Genomic DNA, 26,410 nt, shown 5'->3' with positions numbered 1-26,410 from the left:
CCAGTGTCTTGAAGTGGATTCTAGCAGTTACCGGAAGCCAGTGAAGGGAGCGGAGGAGCGGCGTGGTGTGGGAAAATGTAGGAAGGTTGAAGATCAAACGAGCCGCTGCATTCTGGATGAGCTGCAGAGCTCGGATGGCACATGCAGGTAGACCAGCCAGGAGGGAGTTGCAGTAGTCTAGGCGTGAGATGACGAGAGCCTGGACCAGAACCTGAGTCGCTTTCTGGGTCAGGAGGGGACGCATCCTCCTGATGTTGTAAAGAGTGTATCTGCAGCATCGGGTTGTAGCAGCGATGAAATGGAGTTGTCCCCTGTTCAATACTGCAGGTCACAGAATACTAGAGGAACAAAGACAAAAACATGTTTCCATAAGAACAGACAGAAGTTTGCTCTTTTCCATCATTCTGTGAGTCTGCGAACAGCGAATGTGAAAGAAGTACGTTACCTCATTATTTCTATTTGATCCACTGTAAAAAAGAAGTAGAAAAATGAACATTGTCATTTTTTGATAACACATTTTTGATGAATGATAGCAGACCATGTCAGGCTCTGTTCAAGAGAAAACAAATGGTGTTTCCTGTAACTACTTTATAATAAATATCAGATACATTTTTTAAAGTAAAGCTGCAGTAGTAGAGAATGATTGATGAGCAGTAACTTAACAGACTTACAGTTGCTCATACTGCAAGTCTATCATTGTTGCAATACTTTCATCAGTGGGCCATAGGATCAGTCAGCATTGTCAGAATCAGGATCAGGATCCCTTTATTAGTCCCACGGAGGGAAATGTGCGTCGTTACAGCAGGAAAAAGAGCCACAGACAGCTTAATGTTGTTAAATATGTGAAAAGTACTAAGTTATGATATAATAAAAAATATAATAAAAAATAAAAAGTTAAATAATTTAAAAAAATACACATCCTGTAACAGTTCTTAGGATTTAGCAGCCAGGTATATATTACAGTTATTAACGGCATCTATATATTGCACATATTGCACATAGTTTGTTGGTATTTAGCAGCAAGGGGTGATATAGTCTGTGTTGTGTGTGTGTGTGTGTGTGTGTGTGTGTGTGTGTGTGTGTGTGTGTGTGTGTGTGTGTGTGTGTGTGTGTGTGTGTGTGTGTGTGTGTGTGTGTGTGTGTGTGTGTGTGTGTGTGTGTGTGTGTGTGTGTGTGTGTGTGTGTGTGTGTGTGTGTGTGGGGGGGGGGGGGGGTCAACTAGGGGCTGTGCTGGTTGTATAGTCTGACCGCTGCAGGAAGGAAAGACCTGCGGTATCTCTCCTATAATGTGTTACCTCATCAGGTGGAGGATAGTAACAGAACCGATTGATATTCAAATTAAAATCTTTAAGATCAAAGCTTTAAAATGCATTTCACTTGAAAGCACTTGACTGAAATGTAACACCAAAAGGATGGTGACACAGATGCAAAGTGACTCGTGTTTCTTTAGATTAAAGCAACTCACTTACTCTTTCCTGTTGAACAGAAACAGTGTGTGGATATCTGCATTAAAGTGGTGGCTGCTGCCTTTGTTTCACACCTATTCACACAGGCCCTGGACAAGATGGAAAACGAGTGGTCGACAATATTCTTTGACGTGTTGCCCTACAAGGATACAGGCACCTACATCCTGAAGAGCCCAGATGAAGTCTCACAGCTGCTGGACGACCACAATGTCATGACGCAGAGCATGTCCTTCTCTCCCTTCAAAAAGTCCTTTGAGGCCCGTATCAACACCTGGGAGGGCAAAATCAGAATGACTCAGGTACACAAACAAACACACCTATGGTCTTCTTGAGTATTGTATACTTATTATACAGTGTCTTATGTCGTGCTACTGCCCTCTTGTGGTTTCTGCAGGACGTGCTAGAGGAGTGGTTGACATGCCAACGCTCCTGGCTTTACTTAGAGCCCATCTTCAGCTCGGATGATATCACCCAGCAGCTGCCTGTGGAAGGAAAGAGATACCAGCAAATGGATCAAACGTGGAAAGCAGTCATGAAAAGTGCCTTTAAAAATCCAAAGGTCAGAGCCTCCACAGCACTTCATATGAAAGGAGAAAGCTTTTGTTTTTATACGGAGATGTTAAAGTGTGTGTTTATTTCTAGGTGATTGAGGTGTGCCCAGATTCTAGGCTACTAGAAAAACTGAAAAAGTGCAACGAACTGCTGGAACAGGTCCAGAAGGGTCTTAGTGAATACTTGGAAACAAAAAGAGGCTCCTTCCCCAGGTAAGCCTTTTTTGAAAGTGTCCTTATAAATTACTCTCAACTACGGATATTTGATATTAATTATGAGATGATTCAACATACCATTCCCCGGAGAGGGTCTGCAGTCATGTTCATTTGATATCAAAACCTGAACAACATTAAAGGTGGGGTAGGTAATTCACTTCAGAAACACTTTTTGTTATATTCCATGGAATGCTCTTAACGTCCCGATAGCAATGAATAAATTAAATGCTTTGACAATAAATACTTTACAAATATTTCATCTCTGGAAGCTGTGGCACTGTAAAAAGCACGACTAATCATCTGAGCCGGCCCGGCTAAAATAACTGGATGGCCTACCTGCCTGTCAGCCTTCCATCTGTGCACAAACTTATCTCGTGCCCTCATTGGTCATGTGTGCGTCCGTGTGTGTTGGAGGAGGGGCTCTGTGAGGAAGTCTGAAGGAAGGGGCAGATCTTTTTTGGCTGCGTACTTTCAAATTCTAGCGCACTCGAGCTGGTTTCTCCATTCTTACCTACCCTACCTTTAAGTGGCAGAAGAACTTTTTGGGTGTTGGCGGTAGCTGTGATACCAAAAACAAAAGAAGCAATGGCTTCTAATAACAATTAACAATAGATGATTTCTGACCCAAAAATGTGTTTCTATGCAAAATCACGAGATGCTTGGAACTAAATATTTCTAAATCTTTTCTTTGTAGGTTTTACTTCCTGTCAGACGATGAACTCTTGGAGATCCTGTCCCAGACCAGAGATCCTACTGCTGTTCAACCTCACTTGCGCAAATGCTTTGAAAACATTGCACGGGTTTGTTCCAATACGTTGTTTTACATTATTACTCTTATCATATGCTACTGAAATGTAAAATGCATATCACATAAAACTGAGATTTCTGTTGGTTCCCTCAGCTTCAATTCCAGTCAGATCTACAGATCACACACATGTACTCTGGAGAGGGGGAGGAGGTGAAGCTGGCCCTGCCGGTGTATCCCACTGGGAATGTGGAGCATTGGCTCAGAGAGGTTGAGAAATCTATGAAGGCAACACTGAGTGATAACATTAACCGTTCACTCCAAGTTTACCCTGAGGTCTGACACCCTGACGCTCAAGTTGAACTTTTCTGATGCATTGCCTATTTCTAATTTGAAGACATATTTCAATCGTTATTTTATAATCTGTGTGTGCTGTCTTGACTCTTCAGCAACCTCGTACAGAGTGGGTGTTGTCGTGGCCGGGTCAGGTGGTGATAGCCGGCTGTCAGGTCTTTTGGACTACTGAGGTGTCCGAGGCTTTGGAGCAGGGAGACTTAACCGAGCGCCTTTACCCCCAACTACAGACACAGGTATGGGTTCCATGTTAGACAGGCTTTTATAACACCCTTTGTTGCCTTTATTTGGGATCGGCAGATCTCCTCTCTCCTCTCCCCTCCTCTCCTCTCTCTCCCTCTCCAGATACTTCACCTCTTCAGATTTGAACAATCTAATTGTAGAACAATAATAGAGCCATAGGCGGCGCATGAGGCTCAGGTTTGGGAAGGCTAAATCACTTTTTTTTACCTGACGCCTCAGTGTGCGGAGTTTAAATATATCAAGTCAAATATATTAAACTGCCGTATGCAGAGAAGACGCCGACGTGTCGCACTTATCATTCATATCACATTCAATCAGATCATATAATATCATATAATATCATAATATATCGTAGGCCTATGTCCTTATCTGAGTCAGCTTCTCGAGCCGTATCTGGCCGTGCAACACTTACAGTGTCACATACTGTATGCAGAAGTATTATTTTAAGCAACACATTGGGTTGACGAAACACTCAACTCAAATGTAATTAAAGTCAGATCCACTCGTGACTTAGATGGGGGAGTGATATCATAAAACTGTTACGCTTTCAAACACTCGGTAGTTTATTTATTTTTTAACCAGTTCACCTTCACCATATTCACCTTACAGGTGCAACTATGTGGCTTGTATCCTGGATTATAGGCTATGTGTAAGTCATGGATGTTTAAAGTTCATATTTGTCTAATATTAGTTTACTTTTCATTAATGAAGTATGACGCTGGGTTGTCAGTACACTTGTCCCTGTTTGTGATTGGTCAAATGTTGCTAACCCCGCCCATTTCACGTGAACGCACTCTCAGCTGGTGAGAGAAACCCTGGCTTGATTTACCGAGTTGATAACCAGCTATGACCGCTTAGCGAGATCTCGTTTGTTAGGGTTAGTTAAGATAACTCAAACATATCCAGGATATGTTGAACTGTCTTCGTGGTAGGCCTACAGGGCACAGGTGGCGGCATAGCAGCGCTAATGTCAAAGACACAAACATTATACATTATATTGTTATTTTACCAGGATGCAGTGACAAAATTATTTGGGAAGGCTTAGCCTTCCCTAGCCTACAGTACCCGCCGCCCCTGAATAGAGCATAGGATGTTTTCCATTTTGGATTTAAAAAAAGGGAAATGAACTGAAATAAGGGTCTTTGAGGGAACTACACATTTTTAGAACTCTTAAGTGTTATCAAATGACATTTCCCAAAGGCCTCATAGAACAACAAAAAAGACTCTTTCAATCACAAAGATATCATAAATGATGTATGCCCAATAAGTCGGGTGTCTGGCTTAAGTCATTTCTTTATTTAATTACATGTTCAAGCATCTACACTCATTCATCTTTATTAGTATGTTGTTGAACTGTTGATGGATATTAAATGAAATAGCCCTGGAGTTCATCGCAGTTCAAATGTTTTGTTTTCTCCCAAATATATTAAATATTTTGTATAAATCTTGCAAAAAAGTTATAACTTTAGGAGAGGCTTCTGAGCATTTGTGATAAAGTATATACTGAGAGCCAAAGGCTTTCCGTTAGTTTGAGCTTCATAACTTTGATTGACATTCACAATATTTACAATCTATACTTTAAAAAGATTATTTTTTGTATTTGGTACTTTTTAAAGACTTGGAGTTCTTTGTATAGTCTTGCAGTATTGAAAATTATAAACATGATATTATTTATACTCCCTATTGCATTGATCATTGTGCACATCACAGTCTGCTGACATCCTAAAGGCTTCCCCTCTTGTTTCTGAAGCTGGGCGACTTGGTGCAGCTGGTGAGAGGACCTCTGTCTAAGATGCAGCGGGCGGTGCTGTCTGCCCTCATCGTCATAGAGGTCCACGCTAAGGAGGTTGCAGCCAAACTGGTGGAGCTGCAGGTCTCCAGCATCAATGACTTTGAGTGGATCAGCCAGCTCAGGTTAGCTGTTTGTATTTTGATCTCTCTTTGCTCTTTGGTTCGGTAACTCCTGACGTTGCAGTCCACTTTATCTGTCACAGCTTCTTTCCTGCGTTTCTAAAAGCCACTATAGAAGCAATTCAAAAAGATATGTCCAACACGTTATCCTTCCAGTTATTAGTTCATTCAAAGTCAAAACATGTCCAGCTTGTGATGCTGGATTGATGGTATGCTGCTCGTGTGGTTAATCAAAATAAAACAAAGTTGTTTCCACACACATTCAACAAAGAAATTATGCATATACAAGATATAAATTAATAAAAACAGAAGAGGCATACCTCAAATAACATTACAGCAAACATGTATTTCTTTTTGCTGGATGATTACGGTTGAGAACTGTGTCTTATTGGCACACAGGTTGTCAAATATAGCCCTATAATTGGCTGGTGCTGTGGGAATTGTAGTCTTTTATCTTAATGGACTGCATTTGACTCCACTAGGTGGCAATATTATTCTCACAAAACTAGCTCTAACACTACATTTGTGCAATACTGTGGATGCAGAATGAGAATGACACTGATGTGGTACTGTTTGTAGATATTACTGGACAAAAAATGACTTGTACATCCGGGCAGTGAATGCAGAGTTTTTGTACGGATACGAGTACCTTGGTAACTCCGGACGTCTGGTCATCACCCCGCTCACTGACAGGTAGGTGTAAAGTATAATGTTTTCTACTCTGTTTCGTATCGTTCTCCCTTTTAATACACCACTCCCTGCCCCTTCCAGATGCTACCTGACCCTAACAGGAGCTCTACACCTGAAGTTCGGAGGGGCTCCTGCAGGTCCAGCAGGGACAGGGAAGACAGAAACCACTAAAGATCTGGGAAAGGCGCTGGCTATTCAGACCGTTGTTTTCAACTGCTCTGATCAGCTGGACTTCATTGCTATGGGCAAGCTTCTCAAAGGACTGGCCAGGTGAGAGGCGGTAACTAAAGTGTGAAAGAAAAAATCTGCAGTTAATCACATTCATGGATGCTTTCTTGCCTGGCTGCCTTTTCCGCAGCTCCGGGGCCTGGGCATGCTTTGATGAGTTTAATCGTATTGATGTGGAGGTGTTGTCTGTTGTGGCGCAGCAGATCACCACCATACAAAAGGCCCAAATGCAAAGGGTGAGAAGCTGATTCACTAGAAATGCATTTACTTTTCAACAGAGTGCTTGAGTTATGCATAAGTACAGTCTGTATTTCCATGTACATATTGTATATACTGTATGTTGTATTTCTACTGCATTTAAAAAGACGTTTGTTTGTTTTGATATATATGTTTTATATTTTTGAGTTGAATAACCTTAACTATGTTATATAATGTAATGTAAAAACCAACATAGGTTATCATGTTTCAGTCATCTGTTAAGCATTAAACATGGTATTATTGTTTTTCATTATTATTAAACAGTTTAATATCATACATGGCTAGTTTTGACATTTGTAAATATTGTTTTATATAAGCAAAGAATCAGATTTCTTTTTTTCATTCCACACATAGAGGCAGCCTTTTTAATCCCTATAAAATGTTTGTCTTTTGTGTGTTGTGTTTTCAGGCAGAGCGGTTCATGTTTGAGGGGGCAGAGATCCCTCTAGTCCAGTCCTGCGCCGTGTTCATCACCATGAATCCTGGGTACGCCGGACGCACGGAGCTGCCTGACAATCTCAAGGTTTGAAAAGATCATTTTGAATTCGCTGTGTCACACCAAAGATAAGCAGATGGGGGTTAATCAAATGTTACATTCTACAGGCACTGTTTCGTCCCGTGGCGATGATGGTACCTGACTACGCTATGATTGCTGAGATCTCCTTGTACTCATTTGGCTTCAGTGATGCCAAAATCCTCTCCAAGAAGATCACCACCACCTTCAAGCTCTCCTCCGAACAGCTCAGCGCTCAGGTTTCGTATGGACTTGAAGAAGATCAGAATTAGGATCGGTTTAATGTCCAAATACATGTTATATATATCCCAAGAAATCGCTGTAGGTAATAATATACTTTTGCTCTTGTTTATATGAAGGATCATTATGACTTCGGTATGAGAGCGGTGAAGACTGTGATCTCAGCTGCTGGAAACCTCAAGAGAGAAAATCCTGATATGAACGAGGTATAAAATGTTTCTTCTGTTCATAATGGAAATAATGTTTAAGAAATATGATGCAAATATTAAATGATTAAAAAAAAAATACCCCTCCTGTTAAATATCTCATTCTTCTGCCACCTCCCAGGAGCTGATCTGTCTGCGAGCCATTCAAGATGTCAACGTACCAAAGTTTTTACAGGACGACCTGAAGCTCTTCAACGGTATTGTGTCCGATCTTTTCCCAAAGACAAAACAGGAGCCAATCGACTACGGCACACTGGAGGAGTCCATGCGTGATGTCTGCACCAAGAAGAACCTCAAAGATGTGGATGGTTAGTGTTGCTGAAAGCACTGAAATTAAGTACCTATGACAACTATTAGGGCCACGGTAGGTCAAGAGCAAAGAGGAACATCTAAACTTCTGGGATTAAAGTGGAAATTATAAAAGAAAACATTTGTGATATTATCTGAGATTATGAAGTCAAACTTTTTCCTGAAATGCACAGAAAACTTCTTTTTTTTTTTTAAAGTAAATTGGACACTTTTAATCTAGGGATATTTTGAGATTTTTCTCGTAATATTATGTCCCTTCCACGGCACCGTGATATATATATATATATATATATATATATGTTGTATCTATAAAGGCTCTGATTTTTTGTCGAAGGTCCCTGTATTTTTAGGATGAGTATTTAAAAGTACTGTTGTGATTGCAGGGTTTATTTCTAAGTGTATTCAGCTGTATGAGACCACTGTGGTGAGACACGGCCTGATGTTGGTGGGACCCTCTGGATCCGGTAAAACCAAGGTGAGTCTTTAACTTGTTTACAGTTTAAATCACAGTCCTCCAACGTTGGAAATTATTTTTGTTTTTGCATGTAAGCATCACTGTTGTGTCTGTCTGTCTGTCTGTCTGTCTGTCTGTCTGTCTGTCTGTCTGTCTGTCTGTCTGTCTGTCTGTCTGTCTGTCTGTCTGTCTGTCTGTCTGTCTGTCTGTCTGTCTGTCTGTCTGTCTGTCTGTCTGTCTGTCTGTCTGTCTGTCTGTCTGTCTGTGTTAGTGTTATGAGGTTCTAGGTGCGGCGATAACAGCTCTGAAGGGCCAGCCCTCTGTGAGCGGTGATGTGTACGAAGCGATTCAGATATATGTCCTCAACCCAAAGTCTATCACCATGGGACAGCTCTACGGGGAGTTTGACCTGCTCACACACGAGTGGTAAGTTAAAATGTCTTCCTCAAAAACTGCGAAAATAAACCTTTACAAATTCCAACATATACTATAAACAGACACACTTTTCTCCACCCCTACAGGACAGATGGCATCCTCTCCGCTGTTATCCGTTCAGGTGCATCATCCATGGACACTGTGAAAAAGTGGTATATGTTTGATGGGCCAGTGGACGCAGTTTGGATTGAGAACATGAACACTGTGCTCGATGACAACAAGAAACTGTGCCTCAGCTCGGGGGAAATCATCAAGCTCAGTGAGGTAAGGTTACCTTTTCACAGTCTTCATTTTGTCCCTGTTGCTAAACACACAATATACAATGGGTGTTTCTCAATGTTGAGGACGCTTCCTTCGTGGAACATGTCTTCCGAGTCACTTCCTTCAGAAAACAAAGAATGGTGGAACAGGCTAACAGGTAACAGGTGTGCGTCATATGCGAGGCCCCGCCTTAAATGGAGCGCGATTTCCGCCAAAGATTTGGAAATTGGTCCGTGCGCAAAGCATTGTGGGGATTTTAAGACCGCGGAGTCTAAACATGTGCAGCCTCGAAATTTCTCACTACGGGCTCGGTAGAATTCCAAGGAGCCTGGACATTGGAACAGTCCTTCGGCGGGACTCGATGACGTAGCATCCTTGAAATAGTGACTCTGGAGCTTCCTTCTTTGACATTGAGAAACACCCAATATGTACCTTTTGTTCACAGTGCAGGGAAAAACAAAAAAATCACCTGGATAAAAGCATGAAAATATTTTTGCCACACAAAGTTAGAAAATGATCCTAATAAAACTTTTTGACAATAGTGAGTTTTCCTCAAAAGCTGTTTCCATGGCAACGCATCCCTCCCGTGAAACACGGTTTTCTCATAACTCTGTTGAACATGCTCCAAACGGCCCAAAACTTCACAGGTTTGATAACGATGCAGCCATCAACACATCTAAGCATATTATGGGGTGTCAGCAAATTCCGTTGCCATGGCGACAGATCACTCGCCATCAAACACAATGTTTGTGTTACTGCTGTAACTCCCATGTACGTTGACCGATTGGCTTGAAAATTCCCACGTTTGCCAACGGCCGAGTCCTCAAGACACATACGTGACACGTCGACGTGAGGACAACAGCCTGCGGAGCATCGAAGACCCGCTCAACGCTGCTTGCAGCTTTAAATCAAGGTGTAAAAAAATAAAACCCTTTTTTCATATTTAACTTTGAAAATAACCAAATAAGAAATGATCTTATCAAAAAGAAATGTCATATGTTTTTAGATCATAAAAACAGGAGAAAAATGCTATTTGGATTAGCCTAAGAAAATGGATCACAAAGATATTTGTTTCTCACTTGCCTCTAAGGACTTCCGTATATGTCGTTTTGTGTTTTCTCCCTGCAGGTGATGACCATGATGTTTGAGGTGCAGGACTTAGCGGTGGCCTCCCCAGCCACAGTGTCTCGCTGTGGGATGGTCTACCTGGAGCCCAGCGTTCTGGGCCTCGTCCCTTTCACAGAGTGTTGGCTGAGGCGAGTCCCTGAAGCCCTGAAACCGTTCACAAAGCAGCTCGAATCGCTTTTTGCCAGGTTCCTCCAGGTGAGAGACGGAGCTGAGAGACACCAGCAGCAGGGAATCCAAAAGCTTTTCGTTATGACAGCATGCAGGGCCGTTTCTTCCTATAGGCCAGTAGGGGGCCCCCAAGCTGAAAGTTCAGGTTCAGCCTCAATATATTTGGGGAGAATTAAAATGAGCCGTCTTTATTTGTAGACAGCCAAGTCCCCTCCTGTGTTCGGTGAAGCAAATATGCTTAAAAATCAAATGTAGGATATAAACACAACTAAACTGCAACGATAGCAAAGCTGTGGCTTGTGTTTTTGGGGATCAATAAAGTCCAAATCATCGTTGGGCTGTCAGCCAATGAGTGACGTCTGAGGAAGATGAAAAATGTAAATTATGCATTGTTGAAAAAATGCTGCATTTATTGACGTAGAGGAGCCTTATTGTTTACCTTTTTAATATAATTTTTTGTAAGTTTCAATTGCTTGGTTTTCGTGAAATCAGCCTGTTTTCCGCTTAAAGTGTAACAGATTGATGCATCTCCACAGATCCTCTTAAAGGCTTCGGAATCCCCCCATTGTAGTTAAAAAAACTGTAAAAACTAGGGCCCCCAAAAAGCTAGAAACGGCCCTGACAGCATGTGTTTTAATTTTTCTGTGCTGTTACCCAGGACTCCATCACATTTGTCCGCACATCAGTAAAGGAGGTCATCACATCTCTGGACAGCAACCTCACCTGCAGTCTGCTTAAAGTTATGGACTGCTTCTTCAATCCCTTCAACATTAAAGAGGTGTGTGCAGCTTCTCTCTGTTAGATTCACACGCAACTTATCTTAACCATCAATTTCATGTTGGTAAATAATTTGTCAAGCTACCTGAGCAGTCATCAAGTCGTGAGTGTAAATTCATGTGCAGGAAGTTACTGATTTCACCTTGACAAAACCCTTTCTGTTCTTTGTATAAGTGAAAAGTGTCGATTATGATCTCCTCACCTATATAATAATGGGTACCACTTTACAATAAGACTACCCTTATAAAGGGTTTACGAATAGTTTGTAATTCATTTATTAATTAGGTTGTGAACACTTTATAAATAATTAATAAGCTTTTATAAGACATGAGATAAACAAGGCAACTGTGACTGGTTGCTTGCCAAATAGTGAGCCCACATTTATCTGTACTGCTAAGTCTTATATTGGCTACTTAGCTTACTTCGTCTTCTTCGTCAGCCAGCATCCTTGGTATCTGTTGTTCACTGACTTGATTTTCGCTAGGTAGCCAATATAAGGCTTAGTCATCTTGCCAAATAGTGAGCCCACATTTATCTGTACTGCTAAAGCCTTATTAGAAATGGTGATTTGTTTCACACTTATACAATAAGGCTCCCTTTTGGCAACTATAAATGTTAGTAACTCATAAATAAATGGTCATAAGAGATGCCAAGAAACATCAAGATGGATGGGGGGAATCAACTCAGTGAGCAACAGATACCAAGGATGCTGGCTGATGAAGAAGACGAAGTAAGCTAGGTAGCCAATATAAGATTTAGCAGTACAGATAAATGTGGGCTCACTATTTGGCTAGATGACTAAGCCTTATATTGGCTACCTAGCTCACTTCATCTTGTTCATCAGCCAGCATCCTTGGTATCTGTTGTTCACTGAGTTGATTCTCGCTAAGTAGCCAATATAAGGCTTAGTCATCTTGCCAAATACTGAGCCTGTATATGAAAACTATGTTAACGTTTTTTAATGATTAATAAAGTGTTTACAACCTAATTATAAACCCTTTATGAATCCTTTATAAGGGTAGTCTTATTGTAAAGTGGTTCCGAATAATGTATTTCAGCATGAGAGGCCACCGCCCAAAAAGAAATTGGATCGTCTAAAGGAGCTGATTGAGCCTTGGTTCGTCTTCTCTCTGGTGTGGAGTGTGGGGGCCACAGGAGACGCAGCCAGCTGTAAGCGCTTCAGTGCCTGGCTCAAGGGGAAGATGGCAGAGGAAAAGGTGACAAGGACATCTCTGCTTTTGCATCCCAACACCAACATAGTTCAGAGGATTGTTTCTGACTAGAGGTATACAGTATTTTGATTAATTTAAACATTTGAACATTTGTCTCTCAGATTCAGCTATGCTTTCCAGAGGAGGCGCTGGTGTACGACTATCGGCTTGAGGATGCTGGCATTAGCAACTTTGAGGACGAGGATGAAACTGGGGGGAAAAAAGTAAACTTATTATTCGTTATCTTACCATAAAATGTTTCCAACATCCAAGACCATCACATGCATTTTTGCTTTTAACCAATTTGTCTTTTTGCATGTATATCCAGGTCCAGTGGGTCAGCTGGATGAAAAATGCAAAGAGTGTTGTAATTACCCCAGAGACCAATTATTCTGACATCATCGTTCCCACCGCTGACACAGTGAGGATATCTTTCCTCATGGATATGCTTTTGACCAATAAGAAACCTGTGAGTACTTAGATAGTAGTTGAGCTTTACGGGTGTGTCTACAAATACTGTAACTTTACAAATGAATTCAACACCGTATCACCTGATTATTTTATACTGATGCAATTATTGTATTATAGTAGTAGTAGTAGTAGTAGTAGCAGCAGCAGTTGTAGTAGTAGTAGTAGTAGTAGTAGTAGTAGTAGTAGTAGTAGTAGTAGTAGTAGTAGTAGTAGTAGTAGTAGTAGTAGTAGTAGTAGTAGTAGTAGTAGTAGTAGTAGTAGTAGTAGTGAAAACTTCTGAAGCAATTGGAGACAGGACTCAGAGAGACACAAAGAGAGCTGGAGCTTTGATGGCAAACACTGACGATTTATTTGGAGCTTCGGCCGGAGAATTCACAAGACATGTCACGGGCCACAGTTTGACCACACGGTAGAGATGCCACAATCAATTCTGAAGCACCCTCCTGTAGCTCAAAGTTTTAACTAGTTCAGAGTGTAATAATCAACATTCTTCAATAGATAGACTAAACAGCTGAGAACACTGAATCACATTTGCTGTCGCTTATGGCTCGGGGTCATCTACACCCCGAGAAGGATGTGTTCCAGGTGTCCCATAACAATAACTATCTCTCACCGAGAGTTGCCCGGTCACAAACTGGTAACAACAACAACTTGCTAGGGCAGCCCTTCCTTAAAGCCCCTGTCACACTGTCCCGAAATTGACACCCGATGGACACACATGGAATATGGAATTGTGAATTTCGCACGATGATGGCCCCGAACCACACACGAAGGCAACATTTACATTACATTTAAGACATACAACTGCAATGAAAGTACCAAAAACAATTATGTTAAAGTACTATGATACTGTACTGATATCTTCAGACTTTGTTCTTTACTTTATCCGTCGTTATATGTAGAAAATATTACGTTTTCTCCGTAATGTTGTTTCCATAACAACAACAACTTCCTGTCAACTGTCCTTCAAAATAATATATTATATCCTTTTTAGTTTCACAGAACACAAATTGGGTTATTTACATAATATGTTTACATGATTTTGTTGTGCAATAAAACAACACGATGGACACACGATAAAGGAAATGTTCAAATTCGGCTGTGATCGTAGCAACATCGGGCCATTCGTGAGGGCATCTTAAGCCATCGTATGACCGCCCGTGGAGTTTCTCAGGCTCCGGCAGCAACTTCGTGAGTGGTGGCAAAATCTTTGGCATGCCAAAAAATTGCAGAAGGACCTTGCGAAGGTTCATTTTCGTGTTGAATTCGTGTGTCAATTTTGCCCTTCGTAAGGCCATCGTGAGGGCATCGTGTTATCATCGGTGCCATCGGGCATTCGCCCCGATCAGAGTGCACCGATGATGCACCGATGATTACATGAAGATGACACGATTTCACAAGATGCCCTCACGAGTGCCTTACGAAGTTGCCGCTCACGAAGTTGCTGCCGGAGCCTGAGAAACTCCACCGGCGGTCATACGATGGCTTAAGATGCCCTCACGAATGGCCCGATGTTGCTACGATCACAGCCGAATTTGAACATTTCCTTTATCGTGTGTCCATCGGGTGTCAATTTCGGGACAGTGTGACAGGGGCTTTAGGGAGATAACGGCTGCTCAAGGTTGGTCAGCTGCGTCAGAGGGCGAAGGAGGACATGCAGGGCAAATTATTCCCCAACATATATCACCTGATTATTTTATACTGATGCAATTATTGTAATCAAGTAATACATTCTTTGATTTCAATTCTTATATTTGTCCCTGTGTGTGATCCAGGTGCTCTGTATTGGGCCGACTGGCACTGGAAAGACTCTGACAATGTCCGACAAGCTGCTGAAGAACATGCCCTCTGAATTCATCACACACTTCGTCATGTTCTCTGCACGCACCTCGGCCAATCAGACTCAGGACTATATTGACAGTAAATTAGACAAAAGGTATGCCAGATCTACTATTGTGTATATAACTTAACAACGAAAACTATTTGTCAGCCACCATTTCATGTGTGTGTGTGTGTGTGTGTGTGTGTGTGTGTGTGTGTGTGTGTGTGTGTGTGTGTGTGTGTGTGTGTGTGTGTGTGTGTGTGTGTGTGTGTGTGTGTGTGTGTGTGTGTGTGTGTGTGTGTGTGTGTGTGTGTGTGTGTGTGTGTGTGTGTGTGTGTGTGTCAGGCGGAAAGGAGTGTTTGGACCTCCAATAGGAAAGCACTTCATCTTGTTCATTGATGACCTGAACATGCCCATGTTGGAGACCTATGGCGCTCAGCCTCCTATTGAGCTGTTGAGGCAGTGGATGGACCATGGAGGCTGGTACGACAGGAAACAGATAGGTGAGAATACTGGAGGCCTTTTCCCATCATGGGTTCCTTTTACTTTTGATTTCCATTGTTGCCTATCGCACTAACAGTACATTGCTCTAGATTGTTTCTTCATATCTTAATTATCCGTTATGGGAAGATAATGTGTTTGGTTATGTGTGTTAGTATGTGTATCCATCTCACTATCTATTCATTGCTAATCCTGCATACTACTGGACCCATCAGCCATTTTAATACATTGTTCTCTCTTTCTCATTTATGAAAACCTATATCATTGACTTTTGTATAATGTTACTGACTGCTGGCATCTCTTCAGATTGAGCTTCTTTGTTTTTTTCCTGTCTTTTCTGAACAGGGACATTCAGGCAAATAGTGGACATCAATTTTGCCTGTGCCATGGGACCCCCAGGCGGAGGCCGAAATCCCATCACCCAACGCTTCACACGCCACTTCAACTTCTTGTCCTTCACTGAAATGGACGATGCCAGCAAGAAAACTATTTTCTCCACCATTCTGGGCGGTTGGATGAGTGAGTTGGGGGTTCTCTCGTTAGTGACTACAAACATTAGTCTGTACAAAAATAATTACAACAGTTTCTAACTTGATCTTTGTGCTTTTTACAGATGGATGTATGAGTAAGAGAGAACCAGGCAGTAAGTCAGGGACAGAGAGAACATAATTAGATTAGGAGTGTAGAGTATCAGTTATAATCAGTTAGTATATGAGGCGATACAAAGCTAAAATGTCTGACTACTTGTAATTTTAAGCCATAATATACATAAAGCTCATTTAAAAGGCACACTTGAAAACAACAAGTGTTGACCAGAGTTTGTGGATGTGTCTTCTGATAAAATATCGTCTCGAAATCCAGTTAACAGATTTTCATATTATTAATATTATCCCTTCTATACTGCAATTCTTTCCATCAGGACCTGTGCCAGCCATCCAGCCTCTGAATGAGCCTCTCGTAGACGCTACAATCCGAGTCTACTCCACCATCACCTCCCAGCTCCTCCCGACTCCAGCCAAGTCCCATTACACCTTCAACCTCAGAGACCTGTCCAAAGTCTTCCAGGGCATCCTCATGGCTGAGGCTGGGATGATAGAGGTAGTCAGATGATCTAACAGAATCTAATTAATTTGACAGAACAACATTACAATTGTTGAAAAATCCGGTACCACTTTAATAATAATAATAATAATACATTTAATTTATATAGCGCTTCTCATCTGCCAAGACAAATCTCGAAGTGCTTCACAACAAGGGATACTGATACACTTTGAGAGATTAAACAAATAATTGTAATAATAATAAGAAATAAAAAATAAAATAAAAAATACAATAAGACTACCCTTATAAAGGATTCATAAATGGTTTATAATTAGGTTGTAAACGCTTTGTTAATCATTAAGAACCATTTATAAACCAGTTCTAACATAGTGTTCATACATCGACACAGGCTCACTATTTGGCAAGATGACTAAGTCTTCTATTGGCTACCCACCTTGCACTTTATATGTCGTTGCTGCTATATTGTATTACCATGTCATAAATACTTGTGTATGCTGCTCTTGCTCTTTTGCATATCATGTATTTAGTTGTTGCTATGTTTGTAAAATGTAAACTTCTTAAATGTTTTATGTGAGGGACTGTGGATGGAAATTAGCTCAAAGCTAAATCTGGCACTGTTACGTTTGACACATTTTAATGTTTTAAGTGTTCATTACTGTGCATTGTCCCTGCCAAATAAACGATTAAATGAAATGAACGTTACTACCATTTCTAATAAGGCTTAGCAGTATAGATAAATGTGGGCTCACTATTTGGCAAGCAACCGGTCACAGTTGCCCTGTTTATCTCATGTCTTATAAAAGCTTATTAATGATTTATAAAGTGTTCACAACCTAATTAATAAATGAATTACAAACTATTCATTAACCCTTTATAAGGGTAGTCTTATTGTAAAGTGGTACCGGAAATTCTTTCAGCTTTAGTCACTTTATCTATTAAGTACTTACAAATGTAATTTATTTGGAAGCAGTGGGCTGAATGGCTAAGGCAACAATAAGCAATAAGCCTGGCTAGATTAATCACGTATCAAGTTGGAGGGAAAATGTCTTTCAAAAGGATTGAAAGTATATCTCGCATACACATCATAAAATTAGTTTACTTTGGTGCTTTTTAGGACAAATTGCAGCTGTTGCGGCTGTGGTACCATGAAAGCTGTCGGATTTTCCGAGACCGCCTGGTGTGTGCTGAAGATGTGGACTGGTTCAACAGGCTCCTCAAAGACTGCATTCAGGACTTTGACTGCAACTTTGAGGAGGCCGTGCCCTGCCAGCCGGTTCTGTACGGAGATTTCATGATTCCTGGGGCCGACCCCAAAGTCTACACACTCATAGAAGATAAGGAACAGGTCAGTGGTGCTAACCATGGATGTATAATAAGAACTGGATACAGCGTGGGAGGCGGGGTCTTGTTCTTTCCTATGAGAGCTGCTCATTGGCGCATGAGGACAAAATGGCCCAACTTTTGAGAGAGCGAAACATCACAGAGTACCCGTCATGCCTGGCTGTCAGAGCAGAAGTACCCGTATGTGCGCTCATAGAGCATGCGCAATTGAGTTGCCCCTTAAGCCCCGCCCCCCGAGCTCTCACTCTCAGATGCGCGTTCATAATGCCGAGGAAAATAACTCTCAGAATAACGTTATTAGCACATTTTACAACTTGATGACCTAATGTTTTTAATAAGGGCTATACAAATGTTCATACTGGGTAGTTTATTTGGTTAAAAAAAATCATCCAACGATTTACAGACGTCTCTTTCCCAATGTTAGTCAATGGGAAAAGTATTTCCGGGCCCAGGGACATCACGGACTGATACGGAAGTTGCAGTACCGCCGTTTGGACACAACGAATATTTTCCTCAGAGTCCGGCGCACTTCCTGGGGGCATGGTGCTAACAGAGGATGGCACTATTATTTATCCTTTTGCATCCCTTTTAGAAAGTAGCTCTGATGTTCCTTTTAAAAAACAGCCGTAAAACCATTTATTTTGATTTAATTACACTTTCAAAGTGTCAACAGTCAAATGTATCCACCATCAGTAGTGATCATGTTATTTTTCGGGTGGATTTTAAACCTTTAAATGTTTGTTTATGTGATGGCACAGTTAAAAAACATCAACATTTAAATGTAAAAATCCACGCAAAATATTTTCATGAAATCTTCATTTTTTGTGCACGGTCTCATTTTTACTTAATTAGGTGTATTTTACTTTGTGCTTTGTGTGTTTGTACCCCCCAATAATCTGTTATTGTCCATCTTACTTCATTAAAGTTTAGTATATACTTTACCAAAATGTTTGATTTGTTCTCCCTTACATTTGATTATTTAGTTGGCGAAAGTGATGGAAAAATATATGGAAGACTACAACCAATTCAGTACCACCAAGATGAAGCTGGTGCTCTTCATGGACGCCATTGAGCACGTGTGCCGCATCAGCCGCATCCTGCGCCAGCCTCTGGGCAACGCCCTGCTGCTCGGGGTGGGAGGGAGCGGGCGCCAGTCCCTCACTAAGCTGGCATCACATATGTGAGATTTACACACAATCTTACAACTCACATGCCAACATCAGGCTGTTTTATTCCCCACTTATCTGCTTTTTAAAGGGATCCAACTGCTGGTTTTCAGTCATTTCTGATCTTTTTTTCCCAAAGCCTACACGCATTTTGGGATTAATTCATGAATGTTCTGCTTAATAGACAGCTGGTTCCATTTATTGAAGTTCACTGTTTAAAATTGAAATTGTTCATCATGAGATAGATACACTAAAAACAATCCACACTCAGTTCCAGAGATTTATGCAATTCTTTGTAATATTTTGGGGGGGAAAAGTATCTATGATTGATCAACCATTAATCAAACACACATTACTGCTAATATGCTTAACTTCAGTATGCCCCAATAAGTATCTTGTGGCCCACTCCTCACAGTACGTTTGTCCACATTCAGTTCAGACTACGAGTGTTTCCAGATTGAGCTGTCGAAGAACTACGGTCAGACAGAGTGGAGAGATGATCTTAAAAGCATAATGCTGAAAGCCGGCCTTGAGAATCAACAGATCACCTTCCTCTTTGTGGACACACAGGTACAATATATTATCACCTGCCACGGTATACTGCATGTGTACAGTCAATAAATATCATCCCTGACACATATACTGTACTGTAACGTTGTGCGAGGAATGCTGTTGAATCAATGCTCACCAGACCCATTTGTCCTAATAGATAAAGAGTGAGTCATTCCTGGAGGATATCAACAACATTCTGAACTCCGGGGATGTTCCCAACCTGTATGCGTCGGATGAGCAGGAGCGCATCCTGGCAGCCATGAAGCCAGTGGTGGAGGAACTAGGCCAGCAGCTGACTAAACCCAACCTCATGGCCGCCTACATCAGGAGGGTCCGCAGCAACATCCACACTGTCCTCTGCATGAGGTTAGTCATTCAGATTACATAGTTAAATTGACCTTGTAAAGAGATTCTGAAAGCTTCAGGAAAAAAGATTCGCTCACTTTTTGTATATAAAAACCTGTCTGAAAATGAGCTGATCAGATTTTGGCCACTTAATGATGTCATAAAGATGTTTTGTCTTGAGTAACCATTAGCCAATCACCAACCAAGGTAACCCCCCCCCCACCTTATCACCTGAATCTCCTCCTAGCACCGTTGTGTTCTTTTTAACCAAATATCTCTCAGAGGGGCGTGGGGAGGGGCTCCTTATTTTCATCTAAAGTAACAGACAGAGAATCAGCACTTTTGAAACAGGGCTGAAACAGAGGGGATTATGGGATGCTGCAATGATCAGTTTGGTGTTTGGAGCCAAACACTTCAGAGACATGTTTTGTATATATCTGAGACCTATAAAATATTGATGAAAAACAGTATAATATGGGAGCTTTAATATGTGTTCTTCTTAATCATCATTTCCTCTCCTTCCTCTGCAGTCCTATGGGTGAGGTGTTTCGTGCACGGCTGAGGCAGTTTCCCTCCCTGGTGACATGTTGCACCATAGACTGGTTCAGCGCCTGGCCGGAGGAGGCTCTGCAGGCTGTGGCTACATCGTTCCTCAATGAGCTGCCTGAGCTAGACGTCAGCCCCACAGCCATGAGGGGACTGGTGAGCATGCTGCGTGTGTGTCAGTGGGATTTATTGATAAGGCAAGGCAAGGCAAGGCAAGTTTATTTATATAGCACTTTTCAACACAAGGCAATTCAAAGTGCTTTACAAAAAATGAAAGAGATTAAGAAAATGGCATTTAAAATCAGTCATTAAAAAGAAAAGCTAATAAAATAAACATTAAAAGAAAAAATACATGGATAAAAGTTACAGTGCTGTCAATTAAACATTAAAAGAAAAAAGTACATGGATAAAAGTTACAGTGCAGTCTAAGATATGAATAGTTCAATTAAAAGCAGCGACAAAAAGAAAAGTCTTCAGCCTGGATTTAAAAGTAGTCAGAGTTGCAGCGGACCTGCAGGTTTCTGGGAGTTTGTTCCAGATATTTGGAGCATAATAACTGAACGCTGCTTTACCATGTTTAGTTCTGACTCTGGGGACAGAAAGCTGACCAGTCCCTGAAGACCTGAGAGATCTGGATGGTTCATAATTTAGCAGGAGGTCAGAAATGTATTTTGGGCCTAAACCATTCAGTGCTTTATAAACCAGCAGCAGTATTTTGAAATCTATTCTGTGACACACAGGAAGCCAGTGTAAAGACTTCAGAACAGGAGTGATGTGATCCACTTTCTTAGTGTTAGTGAGGACTCGAGCAGCGGCGTTCTGAATTAGCTGCAGCTTCCTAATAGATTTTTTAGTGAGACCTGTGAAGACACCATTGCAGTAGTCCAGTCTACTGAAGATAAAAGCATGGACAAGTTTTTCCAAATCCTGCTGTGACATTAGTCTTTTAATCCTAGATATATTCTTTAGGTGATAGTAGGCTGATTTAGTAACAGTTTTAATGTGACTGTTGAAACTCAGGTCAGAGTCCATGACTACACCTAGATTTCTGGCTTTATCTGTTGTTTTGAACATTGCACACTGAAGCTCAGCGCTAACTTTTATACATTCTGCCTTGGCTCCAAAAACCATTACCTCAGTTTTATCTTTGTTTAATTGGAGAAAGTTCTGACACATCCAGTCATTGATTTGTTCAATGCACTTACTCAGTGTTTGAATTGGAGCATAGTCTCCTGGTGAAATTGTTACGTAAATTTGTGTGTCATCTGCATAGCTATGGTAACTTATTTTGTTGTTCTTCATTATCTGAGCCAGTGGTAGCATGTAGATGTTAAAGAGAAGAGGCCCCAAGATGGAGCCTTGAGGAACCCCACATGTCATATTTGTCAACTCAGATGTGTATTTACCTATAGAAACAAAGTTGTTTCTGTCCTTTAAGTAGGATTCAAACCAATTCAGAACTGTTTCCGAAAGTCCCACCCAGTTCTCCAGTCGGTCTAGTAATATGCTGTGGTCAACAGTGTCAAACGCAGCACTGAGATCTAATAATACTAACACTGAAGTTCTGCCACTGTCTGTGTTTAAGTGGATGTCATTAAAGACCTTTACAAGAGCAGTCTCAGTGCTGTGGTTTGGACGAAAGCCTGACTGGAACACATCAAAACAGTCATTTAAATGCAAGAAATTACTCAACTGTTGAAAAACAACTTTTTCAATGATTTTACCTAGAAATGGGAGGTTTGATATGGGCCTGTAATTGTTCATTACTGAAGCATCTAGATTATTCTTTTTTAAGAGCGGTTTTAATGACTGCAGTTTTCAGGGCCTGTGGAAAAATACCTGAGTGAAGAGATTTGTTTACTATATGAAGTAGATCTGAGGCCATGCAAGGCAAAACATCTTTGAAAAATCCTGTTGGAATAATATCAAGGCAGCAGGAGGAGGATTTCAGAAGTTGAATAATGTCCTCTAGGTTTTTATCATTAATCTGATGGAATTGTGTCATGATGTCTGAATTGATGTTAAGTGGAGATAGGGACAACACATTTACTGTTCCTGATGCAGAGGTTTGAAGATTTTTCATAACATACATTCAAAAAAACATTTTCTTGAATATAAAATTAATCAAGAAAACATAGAAACAAACCTCACCGTCATTCATAATGTGTCGACAGTTTGCACAGCATTTGACAAGGATGGGGAAAAATCACCCAAACAAATGCGCAAATGTAGTTTTATACCTTTGTCAAATAAATAGGGAATATAGTTTGTCTGCAGAGAAAATAAACTACAATCAAAAATCAAACCGCACTGAAATAACTTTTTACTAAGCACACGCTCAACAATGAATTCCCTTTTGCAGACATTGATGTGTGTGGAGATCCACCAGATGGTAGCCAGGAAGTGTGATCAGTACCTGGCCGAGCTTTCCAGGCACAACTACGTCACCCCCAAGAGCTACCTGGAGCTGCTGAAAATCTTCTCAGATCTCATTGTGCGCAAGAAGCAAGAACTGTGCAGTGCTCGTCAGCGCATGAAGACCGGCCTAGACAAGGCAAGGCACTGAAACTAAGGCAGTAAACAGCAATAGAAAATACATTTGTTTTTGTGTACTTATGATGAATAAGCGTTTCTGTCATCCCATAGCTCCTCAGCACAGCAGATGATGTGAGTAAGATGCAGGAAGAGCTGGGGACGATGAGACCACTTTTGGAGGAGGCCACCAGGGACACTGAAGTCACCATGGAGACCATCAAAGTAAGGGAATTGAGACTTAGAGCAGGGGTGTCAAACTCAAGGCCCGGGGGCCAAATCCGGCCCGCGACTTCATTTTCTGTGGCCCCACAAGAGCTTGCAAAGAATATAATATGTTTATTATACGGTTACATGGTGATTTACGGAAGCACGTTGCCCATAAACGACATGTCCCACAATGCATCTCAAATTTGACTTTTTTTCTCAGAATTTGCATTTTTTCTCAAAATGTTACTTTTTTTTCAAAATGTCACTTTTTTATTTTGCTTTTCTTTTGAAATCGTTTTGTGACATTCTCACTGAAAAGACTTGCAATTATTTGCCCTAGACTTCTGATTTCAGACGTAGTTAATTATTAAGTTATTACCCTATCTGATATTAATCCAATGCAGAGGCAATGATGTAATATATAATACATTATTTTATATATATTAAATATTTATATATGTATTTTGATATAGTCTTGAAGTTACAACCATAATGCAAATGTGGCCCGCGATGAAATTGAGTTTGACACCCCTGACTTAGAGCCATACTAAAGTCTTATAATCTCTAAAGTAAAAAACAGAACGTTTTTTTCTTCATGGTTTGTGTGCAATATATCTGCATGAGCCTGTTTTTTGGGAAACTTACCCTTCAGTGTGATTCATGCTCTACCTTGCCAGATAGACACGGTAGTTGCAGAGGATACCCGGAAGTTGGTGCAAGCAGAGGAAGCCAAGGCCTCAGCGAAAGCTCATTTTGCAGGAGCAATTGCTGCGGATGCCCAGAAAGACTTGGACCTGGCTCTGCCCGCCCTCGACTCTGCGCTCAACAGCCTCAAGTCCCTCAACAAGAACGATATCACTGAGGTCAGGGATTTAAATGATGGTCAGTTGAACATATTCCTGAAATAGTATTACATATGTAGAAAATAACCTTTTTGTCCATAGGTGCGAGGCATGCAGCGCCCTCCCCAGGGGGTGAAGCTGGTTATGGAGGCAGTGTGCATCATGAAGGGCATCAAACCCAAAAGGGTACCTGGAGAGAAGCCTGGCACCAAGGTGGACGACTACTGGGAGGTTGGTAAGGGTCAGCTTCAAGACCCTGGCAAGTTTCTGGAGAGCCTCTTTAACTTTGATAAGGTAAGGCTCCTAGCTAGTACAGTTATTGCCAAGTCGTTGTTTGTACAGTATATGTTGTCATTAGTGCTTCTAACGAACATTATTTTAGTATCTTTTAGATTTTAATTCAGTACCTAAAGTTCTCAAAAACGTCAGTGTTCAATGCCGATGTGGTTATTTCCTGTTTGGGAGATGTATTCATTTTCTGCTCACAATCATTCTGCAGGAAAACATCCCAGAGAGCGTGATCAGTTTAGTCCAGCCCTACATAGATAACGAGGAGTTCCAGCCAGCCAACATTGCCAAAGTTTCCAAAGCCTGTACCTCTATTTGCCAGTGGGTGCGAGCCATGCATATATATCACTTTGTTTCCAGGGGTGTGGAAGTTAAGAGGGTAAGAACTGAAATCCACATTTGAGCCATGAGGTTATCGATGTAAGACATCACTTTAACATTAAATATGTAAATATTCACAGACAGCCCTCAAGGAGGCCTCGGAGGACTTAGCAGCCACGCAGCTCATCCTGGATGACGCCAATGAAAAGCTGGCCGTGGTTGAGGGCGGCATTGCCACTTTGCAAGCCAAGTACCAGGCCTGTGTGGCCAAGAAAGATGAGCTGGACCAAAAATATCAACTGTGTGAGGCCCGCCTCATCCGAGCAGACAAGGTCAGAAGGAGGGACAAGATAAGATAAGACTTCCCTGTTCCCCAGGGGGCAATTTAGAATTACACCAGCAGGTGGTTAGAAACAGGATACATACAGAATACAAAAACAAGATGTACTGTCTCTGTACTTAGTGTTATATTGTCTATACATATTTAACTCGTTTTTGTATTGGTAGTTGAATAATATACTGGCTTTAATTTCCTCAGCTTATTGGTGGACTGGCAGATGAGAAGGTGCGTTGGAAGGAAACAGTGCTAAATCTGGAGTACATGGTCAATAATGTGGCCGGCGATGTGCTTCTGTCTGCTGGATACCTCGCATACCTGGGACCCTTCACTGTAAGTATGTGTGAATACATATCACAAAGTATGTTAAAGGTAGGGTAGGTAAGAATGGAGAAACCAGCTCGAGAGCGCTAGAATTTGAAAGTACGCAGCCGGAAAAAATCTGCCCCTTCCTTCAGACTTCCTCACAGAGCCCCTCCTCCAACACACACGGACGCGCACATGACCAATGAGGGCACGAGATAAGTTTGTGCACAGATGGAAGGCTGACAGGCAGTTAGACCATCCAGTTACTTTACCCGGGCCGGCTCAGATGATTGGTCGTGCTTTTTACAGCGCCACAGATTACATTTTTGTATGTATTTATTGTCAAAGCACTTCAGATATTCATTGCTATCGGGATGTTAAGAGCATTCCATGGAATATAACAAAAAGTGTTTCTGAAGTGAATTACCTACCCCACCTTTAAATGTCATGCTTTTCTGGTGGAGAGAAAAAGTACAACTTTAGTTTTTGCTCTTCTCGACTTATGTTAAATAAGTAGGTTCATTATTGTAAAATATTGTTGAAAGAATTGCAATGCATTATTGGTAGGTTAGCCTTATTCTTATTCACTGTTTTTCTGCCTGTTGTGTAACTTGCTGCTGTTAAATACCAACCACCTATGTGCAATATGTGCTAGATGTGCAATATATATAGATGCCGTTAATAACTGTAATATACACCTGGCTGCTAAATCCTAAGAACTGTTACAGGATGTGTATTTTTTTAAATGATGTAACTAAATGCACGTCACATATTTAACATTATGTAACACTAACCTGTCTGTGGCTCTTTTTCCTGCTGTAACTACGCACATTTCCCGTGGGAAATTAGTCCCGTGAAATTCGTCCCGTGGGACTAATAAAGGGATTCTGATTATGTTCCGGTTCCTAATCAGTGCAGCACTATTGTGTGACTTTGATCAGTATTGTTTTTATGTTTAGGGCGAGTACAGGGCCGCCATGGCAGAGGAGTGGCTGCAGTGTTTCAAAAAGCTAAATGTTCCACACACTGCCGAACCAAACCTGATCAACACCTTCGGAGACCCGGTCAAGATCCGCTCATGGCAGGTCGGAACAAGATTTTGTGTTAACTATTGATTTTTTAAATATATTTTTCGGGGCCAGTGAGCTTACTTAACTTAATGGTCATTTACCTTTTCTGTCATCGTACCTTGTCATTTTAATGTGCACAGATATCAGGTCTGCCCAAGGATAACCTCTCAGTGGAGAACGGTGTGATCACCCAGTACTGTCTGCGCTGGCCTTTATTCATCGATCCTCAGGGACAAGCCAACACTTGGATCAAAAACATGGTACGGTCTCTTATCTGTGTACTGATCCGACCATCACTGCAGAGGGTGCCAGTGAGACAAAAAGAGATAGAAA

At 41.3% G+C, this 26,410-nt stretch overlaps 1 protein-coding gene across 1 annotated transcript in view; it reads left to right on the top strand.

Moving 5' to 3' along the window:
• dnah1 (dynein, axonemal, heavy chain 1) overlaps nt 1-26,410 on the top strand; it is a 45,923-nt gene that overhangs the window by 8,677 nt on the left and 10,836 nt on the right. The window contains 40 exon segments of the mRNA XM_034212339.1: nt 1,553-1,765; nt 1,861-2,025; nt 2,109-2,230; nt 2,928-3,033; nt 3,135-3,314; nt 3,428-3,568; nt 5,326-5,489; nt 6,066-6,179; nt 6,258-6,446; nt 6,535-6,640; nt 7,072-7,185; nt 7,266-7,415; nt 7,536-7,622; nt 7,744-7,930; nt 8,315-8,406; nt 8,657-8,811; nt 8,907-9,084; nt 10,210-10,404; nt 11,036-11,155; nt 12,213-12,371; nt 12,488-12,589; nt 12,694-12,834; nt 14,612-14,772; nt 15,004-15,161; nt 15,505-15,717; nt 16,079-16,257; nt 17,336-17,566; nt 18,546-18,742; nt 19,163-19,298; nt 19,438-19,646; nt 20,156-20,327; nt 22,534-22,725; nt 22,818-22,928; nt 23,591-23,776; nt 23,858-24,049; nt 24,255-24,422; nt 24,505-24,696; nt 24,903-25,034; nt 25,967-26,092; nt 26,218-26,337. Of these exon segments, the coding sequence (XP_034068230.1) occupies nt 1,553-1,765; nt 1,861-2,025; nt 2,109-2,230; nt 2,928-3,033; nt 3,135-3,314; nt 3,428-3,568; nt 5,326-5,489; nt 6,066-6,179; nt 6,258-6,446; nt 6,535-6,640; nt 7,072-7,185; nt 7,266-7,415; nt 7,536-7,622; nt 7,744-7,930; nt 8,315-8,406; nt 8,657-8,811; nt 8,907-9,084; nt 10,210-10,404; nt 11,036-11,155; nt 12,213-12,371; nt 12,488-12,589; nt 12,694-12,834; nt 14,612-14,772; nt 15,004-15,161; nt 15,505-15,717; nt 16,079-16,257; nt 17,336-17,566; nt 18,546-18,742; nt 19,163-19,298; nt 19,438-19,646; nt 20,156-20,327; nt 22,534-22,725; nt 22,818-22,928; nt 23,591-23,776; nt 23,858-24,049; nt 24,255-24,422; nt 24,505-24,696; nt 24,903-25,034; nt 25,967-26,092; nt 26,218-26,337 (6,255 nt within the window).

The sequence above is a fragment of the Gymnodraco acuticeps genome, unplaced genomic scaffold, assembly GCF_902827175.1.
Source record: "Gymnodraco acuticeps unplaced genomic scaffold, fGymAcu1.1, whole genome shotgun sequence".
Lineage (NCBI taxonomy): Eukaryota > Metazoa > Chordata > Actinopteri > Perciformes > Bathydraconidae > Gymnodraco > Gymnodraco acuticeps.
This window is presented reverse-complemented; position numbering and strand designations above follow the sequence as displayed.